This window comes from Tilletiaria anomala (genome assembly GCF_000711695.1).
Source record: "Tilletiaria anomala UBC 951 chromosome Unknown K437scaffold_60, whole genome shotgun sequence".
Lineage (NCBI taxonomy): Eukaryota > Fungi > Basidiomycota > Exobasidiomycetes > Georgefischeriales > Tilletiariaceae > Tilletiaria > Tilletiaria anomala.
In genome coordinates this window covers 78,179-88,501 of record NW_013546962.1, presented here as the reverse complement: position 1 = coordinate 88,501, position 10,323 = coordinate 78,179, and the positions used below count along the sequence as shown (strand labels likewise).

Below are 10,323 nucleotides of genomic sequence, written 5' to 3'. Positions count from 1 at the left end.
GCTTTTCAGCGGAAAGTCAAGCAGAGTGAGAACCGAGGAGCAGAACGGCAGCGGCGGCGACACTCGAGACTGTGGAAGCCTTGGACTAGCGTCTGGCGCGAAATATGTCGCTGCTGTCGTCCGCGCAGCCTAGCAACGAGGATGTGCTCAAGGCGGTGCACGAGTTGTACGAGCAAGGCGCTCAGAACGGAGATCAGAAGCCTGGCGCGAAAAAGTTGCTCAAGGAGATCAAGCTGCGCATGGTGACCTGGGAGCTGAGCGAACATAGGCTCAAGAAATTGCTCAAAGTTGCAGACCTCCAAGCTGGAGAGTCGACCTCTCCCGATGCAACCAATAGAAACGTAGATAAGGATGCGCAGAATGTTCATGCAAGTGGAGAGAAGGAAAACGGCAGTCAATGCGCCATTTTAAACAGCGGCAGCAAATCGAAAAAGAAGAAGAAGAAGTTGTCTGCAAAGCAGGGAGCGGACCCTTTCGTTCCCAGCTCATCGATCGACCCCACACTTCCGCTTCCTTCCAATGTCGAGTCGCACTACTTTGACGCAGTCAAAGGAAAGGGCCTGCTGGCAGCCAAGGACTTTGCAGAAGGCGAAGTGATCTTCACAGAAGATGCTTACATCCCAGGTCCCCCAGGACAGTACATCAGCAGCATGCTGCTGGGAGAGCTATGCGACTATTGTTTCTTGCCCGTTTCCACAGCGACTGGCAGCTTGAGCGTGGCATGTTCGCAAAAGAAAGACGGCTGCCATGCACGCTGGTGCAACAGGCTTTGTGCGAATAGGGCTATGGCGAGCCATCACCCACTCATGTGTGATGGAGGCAACTATCTCATCCGGGTGAGCGCTTACGAGGCTTGCTTTTTATGCGCACACCCAAATACTGACTGTGAAACTTCATTCCTAGCATTTTAACCATCTCGTCGCAAGCGCAAAGTGGGGTTCAGCACTTGTCGCTGCTCGATCGCTCTGCCGTATTCTTCTTACCCACTCTGCACGGCCCGTTGCTTCACTTGAGAGCGCAGTAACCACAGCAACATCAGCTGCCTCTGTCAATGTCACCGGCGCCTCTGTAGGGACGAGGAACGCAGAAACGGAGACCAAGCCTGCAAGCGCAGAGGAAGTGTTGAGGCACATCAACGCTTTCGCCACCGTCAACGACATCATTCGTCGAAGCCGCAACCCCGCATGGGCCCTCGAAATGCAGCAATTCACTAGTTCCGTCAGCATGGCATACCAGCTCCTCCTCGGTGCGATTCAGCCTGAGTCTGACGCAAGGAAGAAATTGCTTGAGCAAGCAGACTCTGGCAACCCGGATATCAAGCCGTCCCAGGTGAAGAAGGCGCGCGACTTCCCCATTAGAGGCACTTTCCCAAAGGCAATCTTGGACCAGATTTTTACCTTTGACTACTGGCAAGAGCTTCTCGGCCGGGCCAACATCAACATGGAGAACCATGGAAGTCTTTGTGAGCAGTCACGTATCTGTTGTATTGGGGAAGCTTTCACACTCTGACTTGGAAACCCTGCTTGTTCAGTCCTCGTGCATAGCCAGCTGAACCACGCATGCCGGCCGAATGTGTCTATCCGTCACATGGCTACCCGTGGAGGCGTGCGACCAGCAACGAAGATCACGGCGGTCGCAAATACTACCATCAAAAAGGGAGATGAGCTCGTGATCTCCTATCTCAACTTGTCTGAGGATGCCGGCGTGCGTCGTCGCCGCCTCGTCCTTTGGCGCGACTACATGTTCGGCCCGTGCGACTGCTTGCGTTGTTCCCGCGAGGTGGCGGACATGAGCGCAGAAGAAAGAGCGGCTCTCGAGACGGAGCTCAAGAGCGGCGATTGGAAACATGACCATAAGAAGGATGAGCTCAAGGAGCGAGTAAAACAGATGGAACTCATGCAACAGCAGCAGCAGGAACAACAGCAAAAGAAAAATGGCGACCCGCCCCAAATCGAAGATGCCAATGGGGATGAGAAGAGTGATCAGGCGAAAGACCGCGACCTCTCTGGGCTTGCGGACGAGGTCAAAGCGGCATTGGGTTATTGAACATCTCTAAATTACATCAGTGTATATTAGAAAAGCATGCGCAAATCAAAACATGGGCGTGCCGCTCGAAGTCTCCGGTACGGTGTGGAGCATGTAAGAGCATCTTCCCTCAAGATCATGAGCTGAACATAGGCAGAATGTTGCGCCTGACTTGTGGGTCTAACCTGTCCTACCACGGAAGCTTACTTGACGCCTCCACCCTGCAGATTCTGACTGCAAGACTGTCCTTGGCAAGGCTTTGTCCATCTCTATGACAGTCGTGGTTACCAGCGCTAGGGATGACCCGAAGCAGAGTGACGTAATGACAGTGGTCTTTGGAGAAGACTTGTAAGAGACAGCAAGAGGAGCGCAGAATTTGGCTCTGACACTAGGGTGCCTGATGTTGAGTTCGTTAAGGTGGCGTCCTTGTTGGTAGCGCCAAAGTCGTGTGCTTATGGATCTGTGAGAAAGTGCGCCTTTCCGATCCTTCGTGTGACCCTTGCTCATGGCCGATCTGTTGGCCTTCCATTGCGAGCGACAACGGTGTTGATTTGTGTGCCGCTGCCGCTTGCTGCCACCCCCGCAACACGGGGCAGGTGAACTGATGGTATGACGTTATACCATCTGTTCTTAACGGGATACTCTCCAGAAGGAGGCCATGCTGCGAAAACCGATGACCAGTACGACAGTGGCATGCAGAAACAGTATCAGTATCGCTTTCATTGCCGACCATTTGGTGCCGGGGATTCACTAGGTCCATGCAGGGCCAATGATCTCGAGCAGAGCAGACGCGCTGAAGTAGCCGACCGAGTCGTGAAGGTAGAGACGCGCAACTGTAGAGAGATTGGAGAGTCGCCTCCAATGGCATATCGACAGGAGCGGGCTGCATGAGCCCTCGTCACAGGCTCCCAGGGCTCTGGTGACGGTGAAAATTAGGACAATATACATCGAGAATGGTCACACTGTGGTTGAATGAAGATGCTGGACATCATGGAGTGGAAATGGACACCGATGCCCTGAAAAGTGCTTGCGATAGGTGGCCAGAGGTAGCACATGGTTGTATATTGACACTTTACAGATGAAGGCGGTACGCAGATCCGGTACAGGTACAGGCAGGCTGCGAGATGGAACGTTGTTCAGCATTGCATGGTGTGTGCGTGGTTGAATGACAAGAAAATGACAGTGACACCAGCAGCTTAGAATGTGCTAGCATGGCACCCTTCAAGCAACAGGACGCAGCCGTCCGTAACGCTCAACCACGGTGCGCATTGCCAAGAATATCGCTTGCCTCATGTTTAAGCACGAGATTTTGAATAGTGCGATAAGCTCTGGCATTGATGGAGACTTCGCATTGGCTAACTGAGAAAGCAATTTTGGTGGCGCGCAGACTAAATGGCTTCATTGTGAAATCAGGTTCCAAAGCTGGATGCACATATAGCGCAAGGTATTCTCCCGACTTGGGATGGTGGCCTGTATTGACATCGTGAGAAGTTCATGGCGCTGGCGCGATCGTTGTTAGACACTCTTGTTGGGCTCGGCACTGTCATCTCGCAAACCATCTTTCAGTTTCACTGTAGGGGTCATACTCTGCCTCAGCGTTCCAATCACCAATGAAACCACTCGCTTGGCTGAAGAAGCACCGGCCGCTTACACCGCAGCGTTAGCAAGCGCAGATGAGCAAGAGACATATTGTGCTTCAACAACGCTAGCGTCGTGGACTAGGATCGATATGAAGCACAGCCACGGAGACATTCGCACGCAGGCGCTTTATGCGAAGATGTTGGGTTGATGGGTTGTGCAGAGAAAGTAAAGGCGCTAATGTTCGAGGCAGGTCAATGGAGCCAATTATGCGATGTGTGCTGGGGTGAGGCTAAATGATAACGGCATGAACCGCGGCTGTCCATTGCTCTTTGTGCTGTACCGAATCGGACCGAACCTCACTTTGAGCTATGAAGTCGTAGGTAGGATGCATGAGGCACCGCTAAAGGCAAATTGGGGAACCTCATCTAGCCCTCGGCAACCATTGAGGGCGGTGCACAGTGATGGCGTTTCCGGCCACGCCACTAGTGACGCGTAAAAAATGTTTGGGAACTTGGTGATGTCCTTGAGTTCTTGGCATTCAATCGAACTAGAATCACCCTTGCGTCGGCCTCGGGCGACGCGAGTCAGGCTGCTAATGCTTCACGGTCTGTCAAGGTAGTGTCGAGCGAAGCAGACTATCCTTCGACAAGCCAAGTGCAACCTACGCTCCCTATCTGAGTGCACGAAAGCTGCGACGACTGCTGCATATCTCGCGTTGATAAGTGACGTTGGGCAAGCGGTCAAGAACTTTTGGTTCAAGTGTTTCGACAGCGCCGCGCAGAAAAGATTTACCTAGCGTTTTGTACGCTGGTCAGAAATTGTCCGAACTTTCGAGCGTGAATGAGACAGACGCTACTGAGTCTTAATGCCTTGGGAGATGCCAGGTCAAAGGAGTAGAATCGGCCCGTTACATCTAGCTGTCGCCAAAGGGGATGTCAGCCTGAGTGACGCCCTTGTCGCTTCGAAGGTGACAATGCGCTGTGGGCGGGATACCTGATCGAGCATCAGGAGGGCCCGGCCCATCTGGTCGCTTTCATTCTCATCGCGACCATCAAACCAGGGCAGCCTGTGTTCCTTTGCATACACTCACGGTCCACGGCTGATGCCGCAGGGGACGAAGGAGTAAAAGGTACCTCTGGTGAACGAGAGTGGACCGATGGAAGGCAAATCACATTTGGTGTCTTGGTGCTGAGCATGATTTGCACCGATTGTGGATTCCAGGATGCCACACTCCACTGTGGAGTCGCCAATTATCCTTCGACTGAGATCTCTAGCTTCCACCTCCCCTATCAGTTGTGCATGGCAGCGCCGAGTATTGCCCTACCATTCATCGTCCCACTTGGTGATTTAGGTCCCCCTTCAGCACACGAGCATACACTCAGCAAAGAAGCCCTCATACTATAGTGCAACTCCTACGCCCCGTCGCGTGACCATGGCCAGCCTGTTATCCGGCATCTACAAGGGCGGCGATAGCGAAGCCACCCCGCGAATCCCACCGCCACCTGGCGCGTGCAGCCCAAGCGGCGACGGCGGACGCGGAAGCGGAGGCGGCGTTGGTAACGCTTCTAGCACATCGACTGCCACTTTTAGCGCCGCCATGGAGAGCGGCGGCCCGCCGATTCCGACGCCGCTCAAAGCCGTGTCGTACGCCATGTCCAAGATCGCCCCTTTGTCGCTGGCCGACACAACATGGGACAATGTCGGCGTCCTTCTCGAGGCGCCCTTTCCGCGTAGGTCAAAGGGTGTGTTCCTCGCTATTGATCTCACTCCGGCCGTAGCGGACGAGCTTCTGAGCGACGCGAACAGCAGCATCAGCGTTGCCATCATTTACCACCCTTGCATTTTCAAACCGCTCAAGGCGCTCAGCTGGTCGGCATCATCTGACGGCGCCAACTCAATGCTCATTCATTCTCTTTTGCGCCTCTCCGCTGCTGGGATCAGCATCTACACGCCACACAGCGCGCTGGATAGCGCTCCGAACGGGATGAACGACTGGCTTGCATTTGTCGTTAGCTCCGACGTAGCCTTTCAAGCGGCCGGCCTTGCAGCACTAGGTGGTGGATGGGCACCGATTCAGAAGACCAAGGTATCGCAGTATATAGAGAAGGCGGGGCTTGGCCGCCTTGTCTCGCTCAAGGAGTCCCGGACGATAGAGCAGATCGTGAGCCGTATCAAGAAACATTTACGATTAAAATATGGTGCGTTGTCGCTTCATCTTCATGTTCATGTCTCGTATATTGACGAATCTGAGGTGACACATACAGTGCTAGTGGCGCAAGCACAACCACCGGATCATCAGATAGAGACAATCGCGGTACAAGTCGGATCAGGCGGATCGGTGCTGCAAGGTGTATACGCCGACCTTTGTAAGTGATGCGCACATGAGATTGGGCTCCGATTTTTTGTTAATGTAGCAGGTTTGACGGATGTGCTTTGGTTTTGCGGCGCTTCTCCAGATGTCACCGGGGAGATGTCACATGTGAGCCTCGCGTCGTTGCCTGTTACCCGACGGCTACCTGCAGCCGCTGACACTCGGACATGTTTTATGTGCAGCACGAGTTGCTCGCCGCCAACTCGCGAGGGATATCGGTGATCTTACTACATCACTCCAACAGCGAGCGGGGATATCTCCAAGACGTGCTTGTGCATTTGCTGCACATCTTCCTTGGCGAGGAATACGGCATTCGAGTTAGTGCGCGAGACCACGAGCCACTTTCTGTCATGTGACGGGAAGATAAAGATGGAATGGGCTCAGGCAAGGGCCGCAGTCATACCACCTGTACTTGTACTGCTTTTGTTCGTGCTGTTTTAACACAAACACAGCAGTTGCTTTATTTTGAGGTTGGCTCTTCTGCTACTGTACAACAATCACAATGTCCATCAAACACTGCAGGTGAAAGGTCTTCCGACGTTTCCTGTCGCATATTCGTCTCGGATGCCATACGCAGCCGCGACGATACCCGCGACGCAGAGGAAGGTTGTGGCAGCGAGTATACCAAGCGCGACCGCATACGCTAACGCTCGCCCCCCAAGTGCTGAAGGCAGGTACAGAGGGCGCCAAATCCCCTCCTTGTCGCGGCAGGTGGCCCCTTGCTTTTCCTCGATTAAAGATGGTGACGAGTCTCCGCTAGGTTGCTGCTGTGCTTCAATAGCATCCTCGCGGATTATGAAGAGGTGGAAGAGGGTGGCCATCCCGATGAACACCGACCAGAACAGACTGACAGCAACCAGAAGTGGCAGGGTATCACTTGTTAACGTCGGAAAATGCTCTAGTATCTGTGAAAGATATGCCTCAGACTCACCTTGACTCGACTGATAAGAAGGAAGAGAAGAACTGCATCGGCAAAGATGACGACCGTCAAAGTTAGTCGGTGCTGAACTGAGTAGCGACTCGATTTGGGCACTCACAGGGATCAGCTCCGCAAGAATAAATGCGCAAGTCCACGTGAAGATGTTGACTGCAATCCAGATGATCCAGACTCTTCCCTTTGATTCTGGGGCCGTCAGGCTTTTGGCACTGGCGCCGCGTCGGAATCGGCGCTCGACAAGCACGAGCAGCTGCTTGCCACTGACCTGCGCGCTGGCGCAGCCGGCGATGAGAATGACGGGCAAGCCGAGGCCGTAGCCGATCTTACTGAGCAGCGGCGTGAGACTGCTCAGGCTCGGCGACGTGGTGTACTGACCGAGCGCGTGGACGATGACCCCGCCGACGATAGTGTACAGGACGAGCTCCACAAGAATAAGGATGGCGAGGGAGCGCTTGAACTCGGCTGGCTTGCGCATCTCGGAGATGATAGGCATGTACGATGGGCAGGCACCGTACGAGACGAGCAGGTTGGTCACGCTGTTCATGGCGCTCAGGAAGGACGTGTCGCCGCCGGCTGCAGGTCCGAACGCAGCAATGCGGATCGGCGCGCTACCCGGCGGCGCGTTCTGCGGGCCAGAGATGTTGGCGGCTATCATGACAAAGACGACAACGACGGTGATGGAGGAGAACGAGATGAATGCGAGGACCGCAAAGAGCTTGTAGCTCCGCGGCAACGTGAAGACGAACGAGATGATCGAAAAGACCAGCGTGAGGACGATCGCACACGTGTTGCGCCACCCGAGCGTGTAGAAGGCGGTTGCGCCGAGCAAGCTGTGGTTACCTTGGAGGAAGATGGAGAAGAGCAGCTGAATGGCGCCGAAGATGAACCCGCCTGTTTCACCGTAAAGCAAGTGTCCGGCATCGGATAGGTTTTGCAGCCGAGGGTAGCGCAGCTTGAGCTGCCAGTACATCAAGCCAGTGTACCAGTGAAATGCGGCGAAGAGGAGGTTGAGCAGGACGAATGGTACCACGCCGATGTTTGCCACAACCTGAGGTCCGATGTGTGTTTTAGGGGGGATGAGATTATGAAATTCAGTCGAGGTCCATCAATGCAATCATCAGCCGATGCGCTTACAGCAGGGATGGAAAGAATGCCCAGAGCAATGGCGTAGCAAAGCATGTTGAATGCGGAAGCATACATGCCCACTTGGCTCTTGACGCCGATTTCTGAGTTCTCTCCGGTGTCGGTCGTCTTGGCCTCAGCGTCATCGCCCTCAACATCGTCACCATCGGCATTTACATGCCGGGAGAGTAAGCGCGCTGGCGAGCGATAAAATGCCTTGCGCGCCTCGAGCCCTGCGCCTTGACTGCCCACGAGACGGAAGAAGAAAGGATGAGGACGCTGGGATGCTACAGCCTGGACTGCGTCTGGCATGACGCCAGCGTGTGCGATGTTCCAATCGGAATGCGAGTCGGGTGTATTCAGCTGCACGGTAGCTTTAGCTTCCTCGTCGAGTTTAGGAGTCGAGGCGACGTGGGCTTTTTCATTCTTGGATGACTCGGAAGCCATGCTGATGACGAATGAAGTTGCTCAACAATGTCGCTTGGCGTGTGTCTCAAGAGAAGCTTTTCCAAGGGAATATTCGGCGGAGAAAGTGGCCTTGTCTTGCCTTCTAAAGATCCGGGATAGTCTCAGGAGAATGGCGGTTGGATACAGACGAGGCGACCTGCAAGTAGTGGTGCGTATCTTCTTCGTGATCCTGCCAGAGTAAGTCGATGGAATCTAGAGCACTTCTTTTCCCATGTGATACGACAGCTGGCGCACGACGCAAGGCAAGCGATCCAGGCTCCAGCAGCGTCGGGAAGAGAGAGTGTGTATGTATCGCGATCCGCCCACCACGTCGATGGACACCAGCACCCCTGAGATCATTCTGACTCCCCAATCAGAAATGGTGGAGAGAATGCATAAACACTTGTGCTGTCATGATGAAGAAAAAAATCAAATTTTTTTCGCTTTGGATTCACACAGGAACCCAGATGTCCTGTTGAAAACCGCTTCCGAATTTTGGTCAGATCCGTGTTGAGCGCGAAGTATTCATGCAGAGGAAACAATTTAATTTTGCCAGTTTTCTAGCCGAACCCCTGTTCTGCAGCATCCCAAAGCTACCATACACGGGTTCATGTCCCTGTTCCGCTTTGTTTCAGGGAGAAGAAGGAATCCGGGCTCCATTTCCAACGAATGCCCTCTGCGTAGATAAATGTCTCCAAGGACCAGGCACCAGGCACCAGGCCTCAGGCCTAGCGGCTCCATAGAGCCTCTGTGGAACAACCAGGTGAGGTTAGCCCGCGGCAACCCACACTTTGATTGGAAGGCATGTCCTCTTCAGCTTCACCAGCCAGAGTTCATTTCGAGCATCCAGATCCGCGCCCTACCCTGCTGGTCGCTGCTATTGCTGAATAGCCTTTGCTCTGTTCGGCAAGATCTTTGACTGGATAACTGAGCGTCGTGCGGCAAGACCATCATGGGGAACCGATTCATCCAGCCAATATTGCACCGCAACCATGATGGTCTACTTCAATAATACGGTGAACATCATGAGCAAGTATTGGAGGCGCTCGATATGGGGCCTCCGTGCGATCCTTCCTTGGCATCTGGCAAGTCTGCATAGTTACCCATGAAGACGCTCTGGCCGTGCGGCTTCTTCAGAAATGCATGGACAGAGGAATCAGTATCGGTTGCAGTCAAGACACCACTCAAGGTGCTGGTGCGCATCGCACACACAAGTAGGACCGCTGCTTCCATTAATACAACGGCTCTTTACGTCCCAAATATTACTTCCATGAAGGAGAAGGACCTTATGATCATAGAAGAAGAGTTGGTGGATCTGTTGAAGCGAAGCAAGCCTTAAGTAAAAACGACAGGTGGAAACCCTCGCAGAGCACAGAGTCACGGTTCCTGAGGGCATTGATGTAATGAAGATAGACTAGAAAGATCTTTCTCGTGAGCCTTGTGGCTACTGAATGCCCTTTACTCTGCTCCTTGACCTTGCGACAGAGCCGTGTTTTCCTGGCGGCCGCAAGCAACCGCAGCCCTTTCTGGCCGCCTTCGAAACGATTATCAGATGCGATTACCACAAGAACGTGGTGGATACCGCAAATAAATCTTCAGCCTATGCGTGGCTGACCCGAAGATCATTCAATATCGTTACAAGCCCCAAAGATGGAGATGTTGGCTCTGAGTCTCGGCCGTAATCTTTCGGCTCCTCTCGATGATGCCCATTCCTGTATTAAATTAAAATGGAAGCATGGCCCACGACATCTGACAGCCTTTCTCACTGATATTCATCACGCCATGCGCCTGCAGGAAGAAACCTACCATTCTGCAGCGGGAAGTTCAAAATTTGCAGAAA

The 10,323-nt window shown here is 53.6% G+C and overlaps 4 protein-coding genes across 4 annotated transcripts; 2 read left to right on the top strand and 2 right to left on the bottom strand.

The window, feature by feature from the left end:
• Positions 1-239: 239 nt before the first annotated feature.
• K437DRAFT_225559 (uncharacterized protein) lies at positions 240-2,046 on the top strand (the record flags this gene model as incomplete). The annotated part of the gene is made up of 3 exons (XM_013386969.1): positions 240-836; positions 904-1,462; positions 1,532-2,046. 3 exons carry the CDS (start codon positions 240-242, stop codon positions 2,044-2,046), a joined length of 1,671 nt encoding a protein of 556 aa, XP_013242423.1.
• K437DRAFT_257461 (uncharacterized protein) lies at positions 2,037-2,666 on the bottom strand. Its single transcript, XM_013386968.1, has one exon. The coding sequence runs from the start codon at positions 2,530-2,532 to the stop codon at positions 2,206-2,208; it is 327 nt and encodes a 108-aa protein (XP_013242422.1). The 5' UTR covers positions 2,533-2,666; the 3' UTR covers positions 2,037-2,205.
• Positions 2,667-4,918: 2,252 nt separating this feature from the next.
• K437DRAFT_257458 (NGG1p interacting factor 3) lies at positions 4,919-6,498 on the top strand. Its single transcript, XM_013386967.1, has 4 exons — positions 4,919-5,804; positions 5,871-5,972; positions 6,063-6,085; positions 6,160-6,498. The coding sequence occupies exons 1-4, from the start codon at positions 5,039-5,041 to the stop codon at positions 6,331-6,333; spliced, it is 1,065 nt and encodes a 354-aa protein (XP_013242421.1). The 5' UTR covers positions 4,919-5,038; the 3' UTR covers positions 6,334-6,498.
• On the bottom strand, positions 6,393-8,636 carry K437DRAFT_151892 (uncharacterized protein). Its single transcript, XM_013386966.1, has 4 exons — positions 8,049-8,636; positions 7,015-7,962; positions 6,909-6,940; positions 6,393-6,853 (listed from the first exon to the last, which is right to left on the bottom strand). Exons 1-4 carry the CDS (start codon positions 8,481-8,483, stop codon positions 6,487-6,489), a joined length of 1,782 nt encoding a protein of 593 aa, XP_013242420.1. The 5' UTR covers positions 8,484-8,636; the 3' UTR covers positions 6,393-6,486.
• Between the last annotated feature and the right edge of the window lie 1,687 nt (positions 8,637-10,323).